Source organism: Poromitra crassiceps, assembly GCF_964638095.1.
Source record: "Poromitra crassiceps genome assembly, chromosome: 1".
Classification (NCBI taxonomy): Eukaryota; Metazoa; Chordata; class Actinopteri; order Beryciformes; family Melamphaidae; genus Poromitra; species Poromitra crassiceps.
In genome coordinates, this window is record NC_139623.1 from 79,602,352 (window position 1) to 79,623,925 (window position 21,574).

General features: G+C 42.7%; 2 protein-coding genes across 2 annotated transcripts in view; both read right to left on the reverse strand.

Annotated features, from left to right (window-relative positions):
- Positions 1-13,744, reverse strand: part of usp28 (ubiquitin specific peptidase 28) — a gene marked incomplete at both ends in the record, with an annotated part of 96,751 nt that extends 83,007 nt beyond the window's left edge. The window contains 5 exons of the mRNA XM_083659051.1: positions 282-444; positions 1,482-1,569; positions 6,493-6,613; positions 7,918-7,992; positions 13,700-13,744. Of these exons, the coding sequence (XP_083515177.1) occupies positions 282-444; positions 1,482-1,569; positions 6,493-6,613; positions 7,918-7,992; positions 13,700-13,744 (492 nt within the window). The remainder of the gene's footprint in view (positions 1-281; positions 445-1,481; positions 1,570-6,492; positions 6,614-7,917; positions 7,993-13,699) is intronic.
- Positions 13,745-19,735: 5,991 nt separating this feature from the next.
- htr3b (5-hydroxytryptamine (serotonin) receptor 3B) overlaps positions 19,736-21,574 on the reverse strand; it is a gene marked incomplete at both ends in the record, with an annotated part of 33,573 nt that continues 31,734 nt past the window's right edge. The window contains 2 exons of the mRNA XM_083659161.1: positions 19,736-20,001; positions 20,246-20,455. Coding sequence (XP_083515287.1) covers positions 19,736-20,001; positions 20,246-20,455 — 476 coding nt within the window. The remainder of the gene's footprint in view (positions 20,002-20,245; positions 20,456-21,574) is intronic.

Below are 21,574 nucleotides of genomic sequence, written 5' to 3' on the forward strand. Positions count from 1 at the left end.
CTACCCCTATTGACTATGAATGGAGCGCAGGGGGGGGGGGCAATGCGAGCGACGGATCCTGTGTGAATCCGGCCTAACCTGCATTGGGTTTACAGGCCGCACTGGGAATCGAACTCAGAACCTTCGGCATAGGAGGCTAAAGCTATCGCTCTAGCGTCTGCCGCTCTTAAGGCGTCGGGAGGGAGGGAGGTTTACTCACTGCACAGCACGACCACTGGCTACCGGCACAAGTATGTATCACTTTAATTGACCCAGCTGGCTGCTGATGGTCTCATCCTTACCTGGATAACAGCGCTGAACCAGCAGGTGTTGCCCACATTGCGGATGCCCACGGGCCAGTCGTCCTGACGGATCCAGTCTGCAGGGCTGCACATCTCACTCTGGGCCTCACACCTCTTCCTCTTCACTCTTGCTGTATTCTCCTCAGCACTGGCCTCCAGAGCCCTGGGATACATCGAATGACCCATTATTGAGTTGTTGATGGACCAACTCTACTCAACACTGTTTTGACTTTGTTAGATCCAATCCTGTGTATAGGGATACTAGGGATATGATTTGGAAAATTCCACCCTTGGATAATCTTACACTGTTATGTATCATCAATGCTTTCCAGGAGCTATTTTATGATGAAGTGTTGTCAGACATAGAGAGTGAGAAAGAGCCTATCGATGTCCTGCAAAGTAACATGAAGAATCAGTTGAGAGCTTTGAGGAGAGCAGAAATCAAAGAGCCATTTAAATTGGTCAAGGCTCTACTCTTAAGTGCACGTTCACACCATACGCCAATCCCACGCCGAAGCCACGCACTTTCATTTCAGCGTCCGTGTTAACAGGCGAGTCCGTTCACACCGGTCACACACCACGCCACGCTGAAGCTACGCTGAAGCGATAGTTTCAGCTTCTGTTCTATTTTCCAAAACGTGCCGCGCGCAGCAGCCGACGTGCCAGGCATGAGGTCAATGCAAGTTGTGAGGGGGGAAGAGAGGCCGGAGGAGCAGAACCGAGCCAGGCGCTGAGGAAAAAAAAGAGTGTTTCTGGTGTGACCGGTTTAGCATGAGCTCAGCTTTAGCTTGGCTTGAGCTTTGCTTCGGCGTATCATGTGAACAAAGCGTAAGGGGGACGGGTGGCAGGAACAAAGCAGGAACACTGCCGCAATACTGGGGACAATGGGACTTTGTGTCCCCCCACTTTCAGGGGTTATGGTAATAGTATGGTAATAGGTAATAAAACTGTTAAGCCAGGTATTACGCAACCGCATAGCTATGGGCCTAGGCCCACCAACTTCTTGCCTAGGCCCATCCAATCACGAGACTTAACGCATTTTTGTCATGTAATTTGGAACCTTCTGGGCCTAGTTCAACTGAACATCTGTGATCACAATTTGATCACCAGGGATAAGGAAGGAAGGAATCTTATATACAGTGCTAGTGTATGAATGCTATGTTCAGGATGCAAGTTGTAGGAGAGCCAGTGTCCCAGTACCTATTCAATTCTCTCTCCTCCTCCTGGGCATTGTGGGACTCCTGCAGGCTGAGCTCTATGGCAGTCTGCAGTTCATCCTTAGAAAGTCCTGAAGAAACAAACAATGTCACAAGCAAGATCCCAAAATGTGCTCTGAAACAATTTCATGGTAAATCATAAGAAATATGGGACATAATACACTTAATGTATGAGGTCTTCTGCCATGTCATGTTCAATCCTAGCCTAAGCCAGGAGAGGGTTCCGGTGCTGTTGTGGAAGACGTCTTGCCTTGTTCCAGTTCCTAAGAAGCCTTCTCCATCTGCCCTAAATGACTACAGACTGGGTGCCTTAACATCGCACATCATGAGAGACTCATCCTATCCTGATGTTGAGAGACTGATGTTGCTGGCACATCTCAGACCACAGGTGAGCTCCTTTCTGGACCCACTGCTGTTCACCTACAGCCCCAAGGTGCTTCAACGAGCCCACTCTCACCTCAACACAGCAGGCTGTGAGGATCATATTGTTTGATTTCTCCAGTGCCTTTAACACCATCATCCAGCCTGCACTGCTGCGTGAGAAGCTCCAAAAGATCTAGGTAGACGCCTCCACAATCTCCTGCATTATTGACTACCTGACAGACAGAGCACAGTTTGTGCAACTGAGGGGATGCGTGTCCGACCAGATGGTCAACAGCACAGGAGCACCACACCCTTCACCCTATACAGTACACCTCGGACTTCCAATACAACTCAGTGTCCTGTCATCTGTCACTGTTCCTGTCATCTGTCACTGTGTGTTTTTGCTATAAGTTATGTTGCGTTCTTTGTCACTGATGTAAGCTGCTGCTGTAATGCCAGAATTTCCCTCCGGGGATAAATAAAGTTCTCGCTCTCTCTCAACTCTAAAATTGGATTGGAATCTCAGCCATTATGGGATTTTTTTCAGGGATGGAAGAGGGTGAGCACAGATTTTAAACGGCTGTTTAAAATCAGTTAATTTAAAAAAAAAGCGACTGAATTTATAAAAGAGGTGAAAACAGCAATATAGATGATGACTGTGAGGCTACTGAAATACTATTACGTCGCCATGAAATGTCCACATAGCACACGTTAGTTTCAAGATTGGTTAGGGTCTGAAATCGCTAGTTCAGCTTTAACATTGCTGGCAATGGTGAGAACTGATCTATACCATGTAAAAGCAATGGTTTCACTTTCATTTCACAACAAGAGACATGAGTGTAAAACTGGTCTACTGGTCTATGTATCACCAAATGATAGACATGATGTGATGTGCACATTAGACGCATTAGAGTTTTAGATCGATTTCTGTAGCCTACATAGTAGGGATGTCACCGTGTACACGACTACACATGTACACGGAAATTAAATCATATCCGTTTAGAAAAATCAATAACCGTTTACACGTCTTTTTGTGTGTGTGCTTTTAAATAAAGTTTTGACAATGATTTTACTGTGTTCTGGACTCGCAATCATTCATTTCTCATCAAAAATAAACTGTGCGTGTCTGCTAGGCGTATTCCTGTCAGTTGGACGCTGGGGGTGCACTGGGGAGCAGTGGTCCCAGTGGACAGTGTGCGGGGAAGGAGAAAAAAAATAAAGAAAAGAAATAAGGTTAACTCAGCAGTGGCTTCAGAAAGGCGCTGGTGCGGGCCTCGTTTTCAGGCAGCTAATCACATGGAGAAACTACAGTATCACTACAGAGACAGAAAGGCCCCAGCAAACACGGACGGACCCGGACGAATCGAGAGAGCCCAATTGGGGCCAGCTCAAGTCATATCATGACGAGTCAGATCTGGCCCAGATTATCACTGTATCACTATCCAACTAATTTCACTCACCAGTCACCACTGAAATATCCATGAGGATAACTAAATGGTTGCAATCAATCACGTATTTCTCAGCCTGGGCTATTTATTTATCCAAAATCCGAGTGATCAGCACTTGCATGTGGACAATCTGCGTTGATTAACAAACTGTTTATTCATGGAGGTGGGACTATCAGATGAATTACGGGGGAATCCTGCAATTGTCTGCAATGTGTTTCGGGGTTCTTCTTACACAGATTGTAGATGGTTACCACTGTGATGTCCGATCCACAAAGACTTGACGCCAATGTTTTAAATATAAAACAAGTTTCTGCCATAATCCTACGGTATAGGCTATATTTGTGTCTCGTATAGCCTGCATGTGCAGCAGCACTGGGTAAACAAACGTTATAGGCTGGTGGTGACAGTTGTCAATTTTGAGGGAACCCTCAATGATTCTTCGAGATTAAGGTTTGAATTAAATTAGCATTCGTTTTTATTAAAACTGTCCCAACTCCATGGATGTTATACCGGTATAAAAAGAAGGGGTCCATGTTTTGAAATGGTAGGCTATATTACTCCAACGTACAGCAGATTATTTCAGTGAACAGATAGCGTAGTGGTAGAATAGCCGTAAATTGTATATCCCGAGTTCAAATCCCACACAGGGCAGTATTGTATTTTTTGAAAATGTAGCATAAATTGTTAATCTGGACATAATTATAGCTTTATGTATAAAGCTGCTGAATATACACTGTGTACATAGGAGAATAACTGAACATACCCATTCATGGTAACGGTCATTATTTCGACGTCAGCTTGACGTTCCCGGGTAGACGTCTAAATCATCCCCAAACCGGCTGTGATTTGGCCACGTCCTGGACGTCACTGAAAGACGTCATCACAACGTTATCATGACGTAATTTTGGTTGCTGGGGCTCAATTGTGTGAGCAGATTGGCTAGACACTGGTGAGTGCTGTGCTTTTTATCACAGTATGTGTTGTTAGCTGTTAGCTATCAAGCTAGCTACCGCTGCTAACATTGTTTTGCTAACGTTGTTTTGTGCCGTATTGAGGACAGGAGAAGTGCCGACATGAACCTTGGGAGTTTGAGTATTTCATGACATGTTTTGCTTCCCAGGTGCGCTGGATTTGCGTTGATCACTGACAGCCGCCGTCTCCTGACTGCATGTGTTGTTTGCTCGCTGCGTGCAAGCAGTGCACCATGATAGTGAGATCAAACACACCCTGTTGTAAGTTCAGCGCAGGCTGTGCAAAGACTGCTTCTAAACGGTTGTTTCACGCAAGCAGTATCATTTTAACAGCGGCGGTGTTCCGGCTAAATTACGGCCTTCACTAGGCGGACGATCATATCTTCGGATCTGCAATCAGAGGTCGGATACGGATAGGAGAGCTTTTTTAACAGCCTTGTCCACCTATTGAGGATTCTAACGATGTGTGACGCTGACTGCTGTACAGTAAGTACAGTAAGTGGCGTCACGTTATGGGGCTAGGTTAGCCTGTACGCTGCGGCAGGTAAAAAACACGCTCTGCTGAGCTAAAGAGAACTGTCTCCAGCCTACTTTCTCCTGCTAGTTAGCCACCCGCAACGCTACAGTATCAAACATTTCAAATTAATTGCAAAAATGTATGCATTCAATTTCATTATTGAGAGAGACTATGGTCAAGGCAGTTGGTAGCCTCTATCTCATGCCACTGGTAATATTGGCACAGTGGTGGAAAGGGTGGACAGCTTCAAGTACCTGGGAGTCAATATCCACCAGGACCTGACTTGGGCCGGCCACACCGCCACTGTCGTCAAAAAGGCTCAACAGCGAATACACGGACTCAAGCGCCTGAAGAAATTTGGGCTAAGGAAAGAAATCCTCAGGGACTTCTACAGAGGCACCATTGAAAGCCTGCTGAGTGGCGGCTTCACCACCTGGTACGGGAACTGTACCACCATGGACCGCAGGGCGCTACGGAGAGTGAGACGCGCGGCACAGCACGTAACAGAATGTGAGTTGCCAGATCTGCATAAACTGTATAAACAGCGGTGCCTCAGGAGGTCCCTGAAGATCATCAAAGACACAAACCATCCCCACAACAGCCTGTTCTCCCTGCTACCCTCAGGGAGAAGATACAGGGTTCCGAAAGCACGCACAAATCGCTTGAGGAACAGTTTCTTCCCGCAGGCCACGAGACTCCTTAACATACACAAATAGTGTAGTAGCCGCACTGTACCGTACTGTAGCTGCTACCATTACGTATGTCTAACGTTTAATTGTATGTTTAATAAGGAATATGCTATTCGCACCTGTATGTCAAATACGCCGAATTTAAAATGCAGAGTTTAATTGTATGTTTAATAAGGAATATGTTATTTGCACCTGTATGTCAAATACGCAGAATTTAAAATGTTTAAGCACGTCTAAAGTATGCACCCGACACGTGCACCTATGTGCAGTGAATATGCCACTGTCTCTGACTTGTCTTATCACTATACTGCCTTATGCTTGTTGTGTCTCTTGTTGTTTTTGCACCCATATGCCCTGTTATATTTGTACTATTTGCACTATGTTGTAAACGGAGTCCACAGCACAAGAATTTCACACGTGATACTTGTACCATGGAGTGACAATAAAAATCTTGAATCTTGAATCTTGAATCTTGAATATTGTTGTTTAGTGCTACTAGAGTTCCTGAAAACTAAAAACATATTTTCCAAATATTTATTATGTAACCCTTCATCTCCTGGCCTCTGGCTCAGTACATTGGAGAATCACAGTCTGTACAATGTTAAAATGGCTTGCCTGTTTACTGGTATACAAACTGAGTACTTGCATGTATAGTATATTGCTCCTTAGGTATTCTAGCAGATTTCTCATCTATGCTATGTTATCTATGCTGTCAACATTGGACCAATTTGCCCTTCCATATAGTATGTCTATACTTTTATACCAAAATTACAATACTCAACTGTTTTATAATAGATTGCCTTTAGCCAATCCAGAAGTATGGTTATCCTTACACACACACACACGCACGCACGCACGCACGCACACACACACACACACACACACACACACACACACACACACACACACACACACACACACACACACACACACACACACACACACACACACACACACACACACACACACACACACACACACACACACACTCTCCCCCCTAGTGCACCTTTCTGGACCTCCCAGGCCTCTCCATTGGGTTGTGATTCCTGCGCTTCCTCAGAGTCCTGAACCTCTGGAGGCTGTGTTGTCAACAGTCCAACAGCATGTCCAATGTCACCCTGGCTGGCCTAACAGTGGAGAAGAGACAAGGACAAGATAAGGGCGGACAATACATCAACCCCCTAGAAATCTAAGTTCAGTCAATTGATACAGTCAATTGACTGTCTGTTTTTGGCTTTGGATAAGTTAAAGTGCAAATTCTTAAACTGAATGCCATAGGCCCTTTTCACAGCAACCGTTTTGAGGTAGTAAAGCAGGAAGGGCCCTGGTACTGGAATACCTAAATGGAATGGAACCCTCATTAATGTATTGGGTTACACCAGCTTCACGCCCTGCTTTACCACCTCAAAATGCTGTTGCTGTGAAATGGTTCTGTTGCCTTGCTGAAACTTATCGAAGACAACAGCATGTCTGTCTTGAGGTTGGGGCAAAATATTTGACAGCACAAGCACTAACGTGGTCCAAAAGAGAAGAAAAAAAACGTGTCAAACTGTTGAAATGGATTTGGAATAAGTTGATTTCTCCTTTAAGTAGCTTCAAAGTTACAAAACATCTTTGTTTATTCCAGTGTCATGGTCTTATATAGAATATAAACCTGAGAACCGTGTACTGAAGCATTACAACAAATCACTACGAAACCAAACCCCTTAATTTGACCCCTGAAATGTCCTTAATTTCTCAGTCTAAAAGTAGGCTATGATTAGGGCTGGGTTCAAAAAATCGATTCTCGAATTTTTAATCGATTTTTATTTTAATCCTCGATTATCAATTCATATGTCCAGATAAATATTATGCTGTGTGTGGTAGTTGAAACATAGTTTCAAGTTGACGTTTATTTATGTTTGTAGTTGAAACAAAAACATAAATACTGTAGGCTACATGAATGGAAATGTTTGATCATTAATATCTACTTTTAGAAATTATATAGGCTGAAATCAAATCACTGTGCATAATTGTGAAAGTGTCTTTATTGACAGATGAAAAGGCTGTTATTTACCCTTTGTCACCACCTGGTGAGTAAATATATGTGTAACTAAAATTAAAATTAAAATTGACAACAGGTCTGCAACTTTTTTCCCCCCATGTATCTACTTGGCTGGTAGGGAACCCCTGTGTTACATAACTGGACAGTCATGTAATTCAGGGTACAGCTCAAAAAACACGTTTTGGTATCACTAACCAAATCAATATTGAAATTGATCGAATCGGAATCGAATTGAAACGAAATTAATCGATTCGCAACCTTGTGAATCGGAATCGAATCGATTCTTGAAATTTGAACCAATACCCAGCTCTAGCTATGTTTTTGGTATTCTTTCACAAAATAAAGCTCCAAATGGGGATCCTTGATCATGTGGATGATGTGTCTTACATTCAGGGCTCTGTAGAGCATCTGTGCGTCTTGGATCCCAGTGATCTCCCTCAGCTGGTTAATCAGCATTTGGTTCTGTGAGGAGAAAAGTTTGGACACAGGAACAGGAGTGAGTGCTGAATCATAAAATAATTGGGTAAGAAACGGGTAGACTCAGTTCTGGTGTAGGTGGCGCTGTTGGCGCTGCTCACCAAACGTCTAGAGACTAAGAAACGGGTAACAACGCAGATTCATTGTAGGCTATTACATGAATTGTCACCTTGACACTGATTGGCCTCTAGGTGGGGCTGCATTAGTGGTGGGACATCACGTTTCAACCCAATCACCAGAATAAAATGTCAGCATTGTACATTTCTGCAATCCATGTATATCAACGTAAATTTGAAATAAAATGTCGGCCTTTTTACGTTCGTAAAATGTGGCATTTTAACGTTTCTGCAAACCTACAATCTCGATGTAAATTTGAAACAAAATGGCACTTCATTTGAAAACTTTGCTGCCTTTCAAATGCAAATAAAACAACTTTAACAACTTTGGGTATAGGCAAGTAAAACAATTTTGGTTTATATAGTAAAACAACTTAGTTAAGGTTGGGATTATGGTTTGGGTTAGGCTTAAATAACAAATAAATGCATGCAGACTTTGGAAACATGAGGATCGAACACAGCCTTCCGGTGTGAAAGGCAGTGTTTACGCCCTGTACCCACCCTAGCCACAACACCCTTATAGCCACCTCTTTATGACATGTATAACATGATACACAGTGCAGGGAGTTCCCCAAGCCCCGGTGGCTGGTGATTTCTCCGCCTACTGGCCTCTGGCCTACCGGTTACTTTGTAGATTTAATTTTTAGTGAGTTGAGGCAGCCTGTATTAACTGCACGAATCTGCAGGACTCGGTCCTCGGAGCCAGTCACACACACACACATACACACAGACACACACCCAATCGTCATGTGTGTGCGCGCACACACACACACGCCCCCAATCGTCATGTATGTGCGCAGAGCACATGCATATTTCCGCACGTCTTTAATTAACGTGCTCCGATTCAGCTTTTGAAAGATGAAATAACTTAATTAAGCTGTGTTCACACCGAGATATTTATTTTTCTCTCTGTCGCTCGATTCAACCCTTTGGAATCGCTCTGTCGCTCTGTTTAAATCGCTCGTCAACAGTCACAATAATTGACGGACATCTGGGGGCTATAACGTTACGCAATGTCATGATATTTGTCAACTACGAGCCACCGTAGTTGTTTACAAGCTAAGCCTATCAGCGTGCTCCTAACGCAGAGATGCCCAAATTCTTTCCCATGAAGGGCCAAAACTCAATCTGGGTGGAGGGCCGAGGGCCAAAAATAAACGTTGTGGAATTACATTAAAATGTATTGTGTTTTATAGAAAATTAACATTCTAAATCTAAAATAACATTTCAATATAATAATCTACTTTTTATCTGTTTGGTAATTGTAATAATTTGCAATAGGTTATATATATTTAAAAAAAACATCTGCATTTGTGGGGAGCTTAAACATTTAATCAGTAAACACCCAGTTAAAAACAGTTGTATTTTCCACCTTTGTAATCAAGAGAGAAATTTGACTTAATTCACAACTTGAAAAATCCTCAAGGTACTTTGAAAATCAGCTTTATTGTCCATCTTTTGTAAACAATTTGCCATGACAATTTGCAGGGATGCAATCTCAGGAGTGAACACAGTATATCCGCAGCCACATTCAGACACTGTTTCACAAAGTCACCACATGAAAAAGCTCGTCCACCCTTTGCAATCAGTGCAGATATCTGATAACTTGCCCGAGTTGCATTCTGGATTTTAAAAAATCGGGGGGGAAAATTACAAAAAAAAAAAAAATCAAAATCAAAATCCATGGCAGGCCAAAACAAACAGAGCGCGGGCCAAACTTGGCCCGCGGGCCCCAAATTGGGCACCACTGTCCTAACGCAAGCTCTATACCGGTAGTACAGACTTCACTTTATGTCAGCTGTCAGCCTGTCAATCAGCTGTCAATGCGGTTTGTTGCCACACAATAAACCAGCGGTTTGTTCCAAGCCAGTGTGATCCTTGACTCTCTCTCACACGGCAGCCAATCAGCGTTGAACAGCGAGCGACTGATGCCAGCGTAATTTCGCTCGAGTTGGGATATTTCATCTCGGGCGACGAGCGAATTTTCTCCCTATTGCTCTGTCTCTGTCGCTCGGACGGCCAGCAATTTTTCTCCTGGGCGAATATACGCTCAATCGCTCATTTGCATTGACTTTGTATGTAAACGATGCCAGCAAAAAACTTTAATAGGTCGGTGTGAACGCAGCTTTAGCAATTACACGGTTAATAATGTTAAGTTATTTGGTCCTAACTAACATTACATTGACTTGACAAAAATGACCTACCAAGCACTTCATGTGCGGTCTCCTGTCGGCTCGGATCAACTTTCATTCTCCCACCCGTCCATGTCAGCATCGGTTCCATCATCCATTTCCAATATTAGGCCCTTCAAACCGCAGCTTTTATGAGTTGGGCTAAGTTAAAACGATTAACTAGCTAGCTTGCTGAATACGAGTGAACAAGACTTTGAACGCTAGCATTTTATCTCTCTCTCTACTTATTGCCTTTCCAGCGATTAACGCTACCGTGACTAGTGACTACTACCTGGCAGGTTGCGGTCAACTTTTTGAGTGGAACGAATCGCCAATGGCTCACTTTTTGGCACCATCGCCACTCCTGTTGGCTAAACTACGTTAGCTTGTTGTTTAGGGACATCTGGTGGTCGAGCCACCACGGAGCAACTGTTTGTGTTTGCAATTACAAACCACACAATTAAGGGAAGGCCATTTGAACTATTTTGGTGGATCTCTTCAGGAGCAGGCTGATATGGTATCCTGATTTTAATGTCCACACTAGTGATGCGCGGGCCGCAGTTATAACCGCGCTGACCGCGGATATCCCGCCCTGCGGGCAGGCTGAATCAAAAAAATAAACATTCTGATTAATAGCGGATGGGTTGCGGGCGGTTGAAACGATGTATCATTAATGAGGAAAAATAATTACGTTCTCTACTCTATAAACGTATTTTAAGCTACATTTTTCGTCAGGCACATTCTTAGTCTCCTATTGTAGATCCCCCAAAGGACCCATGGCCGTAAACCAAACAATAGCCATGTGCTAGCTAGGCTCCACTTTTCATCCATATATGGTCAATGATGTCACCCTCAAACAGGAGTCTCCGCTGAAGACGTGTTTGAAGAGAAGACGTGTTCGTATTTTCCCATACAATGAGGCAATCAAGTAAACTAAACTTAAAGCTATAGCGTTAGCCGATTAAACTACATGAGGGCAAGTGGTGGACTGGATATACAGCATGGAAGTTTATTTGGAGTCTTGGACTGCAGCGATCGCACCAACGGCAGCAGAAACCGTAAGTTTGCTCCTTTTATAGCGTTTTATAGTGTTTATAGCGTCGGGTGCATGGCGGGCGCGGATCTATAAATAGTATGAAATAATTTGCGCGGATTTATGGCGGGCGGACGGTTCATGCATACACGCGGATTAGGATGGCATAAAAGCTCATCCGCGCATCTCTAGTCCACACCCAGCTGGTCCTTCAGTGTCCAGTGAGAGTGATGTTGGTATTATGAACCACTGTACTTCAGCAAGGGAGACATTTATTTTTTCATCATTGTAAAAACAACAGCATAGTAAAGGAGGCTGTGTAATTTAATGTGTTTTCTTCATACATCTAGCCTCTTAAATTTGTTCTCAAAGTGAACCAAATTCATGCATTTTAGTTTAAAATGTACACATTTTTCTTACAGGGGGCATGGCCCCCCGGACCCCCCAAGAGGGTCCAAGCAAGGTCCACCCACCACAATTTCTCCAAATCCTGTGGGAAACATACAGTAATTAGTATTTTCTTTGTTCTTAAAAATATACATTGCCTGTTTTGTGTTTTTCAATATGGATATTGTTTTATTTATAATTAAATTGAGCATTGGGCCTTTATAAGAATGTTTATTTGTATTATTTAAATTGTCGCACTCATGGATACATAATTTGAGGTTTGTTTATTAATTGGGGAAAAGGACCACTGGAACAAACGCCGCGAACATGAGCCGGCTACTTTTTCAATCTGACTGGCTACTCAAAACGTTTGGGGAACTCTCTGTGCACATGTATCTAGAAACATGATATGCAGCAACATATTTTTGGTTCAGAAATGTGATATTCTACTTATCCGTAAACTGCAGAAACATACAATGCTGACATGTTATTCTGGTGAGTGGCGACCAGGCTGGAGTGAACACAATGTCACCAGGACGCTCTTACAGTGAGTCACAACAACTGCTTTGACCTCAGGGACACATGACGTCCAAAATGAAGAGGGACCTGCTGAGTGAGAGGAGCTATATAAAGACTGACGTACAAAGAGTGAGGAGACAGACACACACACACACACACACACACACACACACACAGTTGAGAGCCGGCCGACCACACTTATATGGAGAGCAGGGGGCTATCTGAGACCTCTCCTGCCCAGCCTCTATTTTCGGCTACTGACATGGATAGCACAGGCCTCTGTTTATCATTCCACTCACCATGCCACCAGTCACTTGAGTGACAAAGGCAGTGGGTGTTTCAGTCACTCTCTCGCACGCACGCGCGCGCACGCACGCACGCACGCACACACACACACACACACACACACACACACACACACACACACACACACACACACACACACACACACTTCCTCAGTAAATATCAAACAAAAGACATAGCTAGACAAACTGGATGAATGCAGATTTGTTTTCTTTCTAATAATGCCACTGATTACCATCTCAACTATTTTCCAATATATCAACTTTTATGTGGGGAAGATTTGCTCCACATAACATAAATTAGGTAGCCTATAGGTAAATCAATAGTTGCCAAGCCAATGAGATTTTTTTTTATTAAGGTTTATTGTCTTGAAAAATTTGAGGAAAATGCGTTAACTTTGCTCTGGTGTGAATTTGAGTCAAACAGCAAATACAAATCTTTTTGTGATGCTATTCATGGGTAGTTCACTATAGGCTATATGTGGCAATTAATTAAATCAATTTGCTATTAGAAGGCCGTCCCGTGAGTTTAGTTAGTTAGGCCTATAGGCTACTGTAGCTACCTATCCCAAGTTATTCCCAATAAATTGGCCTATTTTCTCTCTCCTGTTCAATCTCTGGAGAGAGAACGTAACGCATAAAAATGTGGAAATGTAATGTTGCCTTGCTTATCGGCACACTTACATGCTTCGTAGGGCATAACTTGATATATTTTAGGAATCAATACGATATTCTACTAAACTCGGCATACAAGTGAATGAAGTGATCCGCGAAGAAGCAACGTATTGAAATAGAATCAACTTTTAGAATGGCTTAACACTGCTTTTTACCGCCCACACTGGAGTGTGTGTTTGGTGGTTGATCAGAGATCTTGAGCACACGCATGCACCAATTCTAAAAGTATAGCTGTAGACCATAGGGCTATGTGTGCCGAACTGAAGTGTGACTCATAAGAAACGGCTCAAAGTCATCATGGTCTACTTAGTTCACACAGTTGTGCAAATTTCACAATAAACAAGGCAACTTTAAAATTCCATATTTTTTCATGGAGTATGGAGTACAGTTTTCTACACTGAGCTGAAGGCAACGGGGCTTGGGTTAATGACGCAAACATGTCACTTGTTAGTAGTCTACTCGGTCCACTCAAGTCTCCTTTGCGCTCACCGAGTTCGTTGAGTTATCTCCATTTGCTGTCTGTTCAACTCTCATGGCAGAAGAAGCTGTGTTTCTTGTTGTTATCCCCCAAATGCTTTCAGCCCTGACTTTGGAATCAAACCCACTCCATCTGTCAAGCACCCAGAAGTGAGTGTGACCCACCACAGCGAAGCCAGGGGCGCGTTCACCTGTCACCACGTCCGGCCGGGTCCGCGCACGATTATCTAATCAACGTGCGCGCTCATGTGTCATGTGATTGCCGATCAAGTCAACTTTATGGACTTAAAAAAATGAAATGGAAACCGTTGTTTTATGAACATGGCCTAAACTGGAACAAATTTAGGGTTCACAAATCACAAACCTTTCCACCTGTATGTTCAATCTGTCCTAATTGCATTTCTAATTGTAATTGGATGTCTAATTTTATAATTTTATTCTAAAGAAAATGCTGTTCAATAGGCTATATCTTGAACTTTGTTTTATTGAATAGTAACCTAGGCTAAATGAACATAATTATTCATTAATGCAAATATTCTGAATCTCAATATCAATTAATTTTACTCAATCAATTTTCAACAATATGTAGCCTAGGCTACATAGGCTATAGTTTTTCTAAAGTTATTGAATGTACAAATTCAGTAACAGAAATGCCAACATGGTCTCACGAAGGTTCGTGTTGGCAGCCACGAAACTGTAGTGTAATCTATTGTATTTCTCACCACTTGCCATATTGCCTGATAGATCTTCCTCCAGGCAAGGTTTCAGCTACTTCTGATATTCTTATCACGACTATTAGGAAACCAACAGGGAATACAGTTACGGGCTGAGCTCTGAATGGACTTTATTGATCTGTTTTGTGGAAGAGGGATGGAGATTAAAGTATGGATGCAGAATCATAAAATCACATCAATGTTGTGGATTTTCTCTGGAGAACCTGTCCATTTGTGTCTTTTGTTAAATATTCACTGTGAGAAACACGTGGATGTTCTGGCTACAATAACATCTCTGTCATGATGTTGCTGCACACAATGCTATTAAATGCAATATCTGGTAAAGCAGACATAATATTTAAGTACAGTACTTGAGTAAATGCACTTTGTTACATTCCACCACTATTTCTGAATAACATACTGGTAGTTCTATTCTGCCTTGCTCTGTCAAGAGCATTCTATTCTATTTTAGAACACGGCTCTCTTGAATACTCGATTCTGATTGGTCAATCAACAAGATTCACCGGTCATTATTTCTCGACAACCGACCGCTGCTCTGCCACACCTGGATTAATCAGTTGATAAGAGCCTTTTGTCAGCAAGACACTACTAATTAGGCCAACCAGTTGCAGCTGTGGTGTCTTGTGCCAATTACGAATGAAAACGCTTTGTCGTTGAAAACGCTATTAAAAAATCTATTTGAATAATTATTTTTGTCCGATTATTGAATGATTTAGTTGTAGGCCGTGTTATTGGGAAATAATGAAATAATGACCTTCAGGTGAACGTTTAAGCCCTCCGCTGCGCGTCGGGCTCAATCCACCTGTCGGTCATTATTTCCCCCGTAATCACCGCCTCAATATACATTATCCCTTACGTATTCTATTGTATTCTATTGTATTGTATTGTATTGTATTCTATTACATTCTATTCTATTCATGTCATACAATCACACACATTTTCTTGGAAGGGTGAGTGGAGAGAATAAGATTTTGTGACATTCTATAAATCAGCTTGCAATATGCAGTCTTCCCTTTGTATTTTAATAATGTCTTGGACTATTTTCAATAATGAAGACTACCGCCCAGTTCACGTCATATCACAGTGCGCGCCCCCTTTCTTTGAGGTTGTATAACCCATTCATTGTTAGGCTCGCCCCCTTTCTCTGATGCGGTCTCCTCACCCATTTACAGTTTAGTTGCCACACATGTGACAATAACCAATCAGCCCAAACTATTCCTCTCCAGCTGATCCCAATCACCTAATCAGCGTAGTATATCAGGGTCCATGTTTTGTACTCTGTTTGCTATGTGCTGTGTATGTGCCATATGTCATTCTCAGTTGCTGATCATCATCCTGAAGCAGTTTTTGCCCCACCTCCTCCCCTGACCACCACCATCGTCATGGCTCCTGATTGAAGAATTCCCTATGGGGGATTTCCTATCCTATTCTTCACTGACGACGCCCTCATCATCTCAGGAGAGCGTCATCATATCATGGAGTCATACGCCAAAATTAATTTGTTGTATCATTAAAGCTTGTTAAACTTTCTACTAGTCTCTCATGCTTGAAACAGCATTAGGGGGCTTTACTAACACTGCTAATACTTTATCCATGTTTTTTTTTTTTTTGTTATTTAAGTTTTTTATTTGCCATTTTTAAACATAACAAAAACAAAGACGAAAAAGAAAAAACATTACAGGACAAGACAATAAAAAATACTTTATCCATGGTAATAATAATCCACAAATTGCGCACCAAAGGGCTGAAATGTTCGGCACCGTAAGCAATTAATGATTTGACATTGACACACTATTAAAAAAAAGCTATTAAAGCTATATTCAACAACTTTTGAGATTATTTTTTATTTAATATTTTACAGCAGAAGCAAACAGGAAAGATCATAGGCTACATGATAAAAGTTCAAGGCCAGATTTATGACATCAGGGGTACAAAGCACACACTTTATCAAATTAAGCCAAAACGATGTTGCCAATTGGAATCATTTTAATTGAGGCTTCACAAGAGGAGAGCCCCTTCCCACTAGTTGAAATGCTGTAGGTTCACCATGTTTGCCTAAATGAATTGATGGTGGCACGGTAACTGGGGGGGGGGGGGGGGGGGGGGGGGGCTCTATACAGGAAGAGTGAAATACAAAATTGTGACCGAAACGGCAGCGAGTGAGCACTGTCCACCCAAAGTTAATTGGACTCGCCAAAAATGGTTGAACTGGCTGTGAAATTTTCACCATCTCTACCCCTACCAACCACAGAAGAGGAAATACAATGCAAAGATATGCCAGAAAGTCAGAAATACTCACTTCCTAGCCTACTATAGGAAAAACGTAAGGGAACGAAAGGGAACAGCTTTTTACAGAAAACACAAGATTTCTCAACCTGAATTTGTTGAGATTATTCTATCTTGCTTAATGGAATGTCAGTGTCCCTCGCCACACCCGCTGAACTGGCAATGCTCATTCATACCTCATCCTCGTCCTCCTTCCCCCCTTCCTCCTCATCGCTTATTTCTACCATACCTCGCTCATTGGTTTGCCCTCGAGGTCTTGCGCACTTTGCGGGCTCGGGCAGTTGAGCAGGCCACGCAATCCACTCTCCAATGTAAGATTTTCACGACTCATGTGGTCCTCCATACACATCATTATGGCAAGCATACACTATGTTCAACACAGTATCTTAAAGCTGCTACGAGCAAGATTTTCCCATTGTTATTAAACAGTCTAAATTTAATATCGATGCCTCACATCTTACCTCTAATATTAGACGAGACCAACGCAGAGTAGTCTCGCTTGAAAGCAGAGTGAATCGGCCAGTGTTGTCTTGATGATTAGTCTGTCTGCGGGCCGGTGTCATCAGGAAGTGAAATGAAACGGTTTGCGGCAGCCACTTCGGCCATAACCACAAAATTACAAAATGACTTTCAAACAAACTGTTAGAATATAACGAGAGATGTTCGCTAGAGCAGAAAGTAACGAGGGCAGCTGTTTTGGGTCTGTTGCTACGGCCGTAAACCGTTTCGCTCTGTCTAGCAACTGTTTACAGCTGCCGTAAACCGTTTCGCTCTGCCTAGCAACAGACCCAAAAACAAGGACGGCTTTCCCCTCCTGCTGCCCTCCTACTTTCTGCTCTCGTGAACATCTCTCGTTATATTCTAACAGTTTGTTTGAAAGTAATTTAGTAATTTTGTGGTTATGGCCGAAGTGGCTGCCGCAAACCGTTTCATTTCACTTCCTGATGACACCGGCCCGCAGACAGACTAATCATCAAAAATCATCAAGACAACACTTGCCGATTCACTCTGCTTTCAAGTGAGACTACTCTCCGTTGGTCTCGTCTAATATTAGAGGTAAGATGTGAGGCATCGATATTAAATTTAGACTGTTTAATAACAATCGAAAATCTTGCTCGTAGCTGCTTTAATAGATTATTAATAGATTATAATCCACAAAATACATTTGAATATGATTTTCAGCATTGCATGACCATAAAACTGGTAAATGGATAGACATGCTGTAAATTGGAAAGTTGCACTGACAGTTTAGCTAGCTAACATTGCTAAATGTCACTAACATAACATTACCTATTGCATGGGGATTAATATTTCATGTTGGGTTGAAAAGAAAACTTGCCATTGTCCATGTTTCTTCCCTGTTTTTTCCCTTTGCTCGACCAGTGGAAAGCCCAAAGGTTGTCATTCCGATCTACTGGCTGGGAATTTCAGATTTCACCTCCCACTTTGAATGGAACCAAACATTAGCTCCAAGGAGTGCACCATGTCCCAAGATTTCTGAAGATAACAGTTTGAATTCGTGAGCGAAGTTGCATAGTGTAGCTTTAAGGTGAGACACTACAGGTGAATAGTGTAAAAATGCCATTTTCTTTCTGATACTCCCTGAGCCAGGAATCTCCACTTCAGTAGCACTTATGCACCAAAGTTCTACATTCTGAAGGTTTTTACAGTTCATATATCATTCATTGCCTGATTTATATAATGATAAAAAAAAGAGAGCGAGTAAAAAGAGATATTCAAAATTCCCTCTGTTAAAACCTTTGGCTTTAAAGGAGAATTTCGGTTTTTTACACCACGGTCCTTATTTCCAGCTTAAAATATGATGTTTACTCACCCAAATAACTTTGGTTTCATTCGGTGATCCACAGAAGAGTTTGAGCTCGGAGTAGCATCCTCAAACAGGCTATAACGGGCGCAAACGGGGCAAGGTGCATGCGCTCTGTAAATAACACATTTTCTGTCACATCGCGGTTCATTATGGTTGTTTCAGATCATATCTATATGCCAAGCTAGGCTGCTAAGCTAACAACAACATAACGAGTCAACTCTGACCTGCCCCGGATGTGCTTCAGAAGAAGCAGTGAGAAGCGCTTCTGTTAGATAAACCACAGAAGAAGAACATAAGCACTGTAAGCCCATCCGGGGCAGGTCAGAGTTGACTCGTTATGTTGTTGTTAGCTTAGCAGCCTAGCTTGACATATAGATATGATCTGAAACAACCATAATGAACCGCGATGTGACAGAAAATGTGTTATTTACAGAGCGCATGCACCTTGCTCCGTTTGCGCCCATTATAGCCTGTTTGAGGATGCTACTCCGAGCTCAAAATCTTCTGTGGATCACCGAATGAAACCAAAGTTATTTGGGTGAGTAAAACATCATATTTTAAGCTGGAAATAAGGACCGTGGTGTAAAAAACCGAAATTCTCCTTTAATATGTCAACAAAATGAAACAAGAATTTCGAACCCGTCTTTATTCAATGTTCATATTTCTGATCTGGAAATGTATGCAAATTAGCGCATATTTAAGTAGTCTCTCAAGCCAGTCTATCTCTTCCACAATCATCGAGTGCTCCAGACTGTACTTCAGCGGCAGCCCGTTAAAATTTGGCCAGAGGAAGTTGTCAACTTCCAAAGAAAAAAATGCTTCAGACCAGAAGGAAGTTTGATGGTATTCGACCAATCAAGACACATGTAAACAAAACCGAAGCAGGTGATTGGAGAAGTGAGCGGATGTCTCGCCTTGAGCCGATGTCCTGCCTTAACATCCGTTTTGACCAACTAGTAATTAACTAATATTTAAGTAGGTAATGCCTAATTTGCATATTTAAACATAACATTTCAGAAAACTTGTAATATAAAAATCTATTGTCTTAATGTAAAGAATCAACTGGGGAAATTTCATGCTGATATCTATTAGTTATAGTACACATTTCACCCTATTCACCTGCCATATCTCGCCTTAAACCAAGACCAACAAAATGCAGAGTCATTCTTGCTGTCTATTTGTGCAGGGTTGAAACTGTGGTCAGGCGAAGCTCCAGCTGGCCCAGAGCAGCATCAGGGTACCGGAATACAACAGCAGGACCAGCAGGTAAACCCTGAACAGAAAGCGGTCAACCTTATTGCAGAGGGCCAGCCATTCAGCCTGGGCCCAGTCCTCACTGTCATCCTGGTCGAAGGCCAGGCGGAGAGACACCAACTCCTGCAGGAGCCACTCCAGCCTGGTAGGACCGTCCTGGATCTCATTCAGGGACAGAAGATCCTCCCCCGGTGGGGGGTCAAGCTCATAACCTAGGAGAAGATGAAGGGAATCTGGTCTGAAAGGTGATACTATTTGATTGCATTAACATTTCATCTAATTACTTGGGAATAAGCCTTTATGGGCCGATATACCATGCCAATACCGATGACATGCTGATATCATTGTGCGTCCCTAACTCTGCTATTCCCATTGAAGCTGATCTTAGCAGGACTTCTGGAAAATCTGGATCCTTACACTTACGCTACCTTATGAGAACCTCACACTCTAACTCACCTCTAAACTGGCTGACATCATCCAGGGTTTTGATGGAGGTGAAAGTGCTCTCCGTGAAGCCGTGGCCAGCCGAGCCGTATTTGCTCAGCAGGCAGGCGGACACGGACATCTGCCTGACCTCCTTCTCACTGTGGTGCAGCAGCTTCACCACCAGGATGGACTTGGCCAGGCTGAGCATCAGCAGGGCCATGCACACCACGAAGAACACGCCTGGAGGAGAATGGCAGGAAGACAAAATGCTGCAGTCTCAGAAAAGCTCACAACTCTAATTTGGGTTTCCTCTTTCTTTCTTCCTCACCCCAAGTTTTATCCTATTCAGTTCAATAGTAACAATTATTATTACTTACTAGTATGAATGACAGTAGTATTTTAGACAGTGGCCCATGAATCAAAACTTAAATACAAATACGATGAGTGAGCGCTCTGTCCATAGAAAGCAAGACAGACAAAAGTTTGATCTTTAGCTCTTTTGTCCTTTTGGTGTCATTTGGTGCAGTGGTTCCCAACCTTACAGTCACGACCCTAAGTGGGGTCGCCTCGCCTGAAATTCAAATAGGGTCACTGAAATTTCTTTAAAAAAATAAAAAAATAACACCAATTTAAAGTCCCTGGAAACCAAAATCCACAAAAACGTTCTAACTATGTTATTTAGGGTCTTATGTTAGTAATTGTGTGTCTCAGGAATTATTATACATTACTTTCAACCCAAAGCCTTAAAATCGACACTTTTCTACAAGATTCTACAAGGTACTTCCTCATTGAAGAGTGCAGTGTGCGAGGTGCCCAAATGCAAAATCTTATGACGTCATAAGCTCTATATAACCTTTGTACATGCGCAACCCGCAGTCCCGCACATTCTGCCTCCATCTCTCTTCAGAGTTCTAGTGGTCCCACACCTTTTTGCAGCTAGCTAACTATGCATTGCGTCAACACAAAGGCTCTTTTAAGAACCAACATATATCTATCTATCTATCTATCTATCTATCTATCTATCTATCTATCTATCTATCTATCTGTCTATCTGTCTATCTGTCTATCTGCGAGTTTATCGCTTACTCGTCGGCGGTGTGTTGGAACCTTGAGAGGGAGAAATCTCTGCTCTGCCTGCGAGTGCACAGCGCTGCTGTGTGTGTGTCAGTGTGTGTGTGCGCACGCAGACAGATAGACAGATAGACAGATGACCGTCAGTCAGTACGCTATGCGCGGAGCAACACGCGAACACACACACACACACACACACACACACACACACACACACACACACACACACACACCATCTCTCTCTCTCTTTCTCTCTCTCTCGGAGGAGAGGAGACGGTCTCCTTCGAG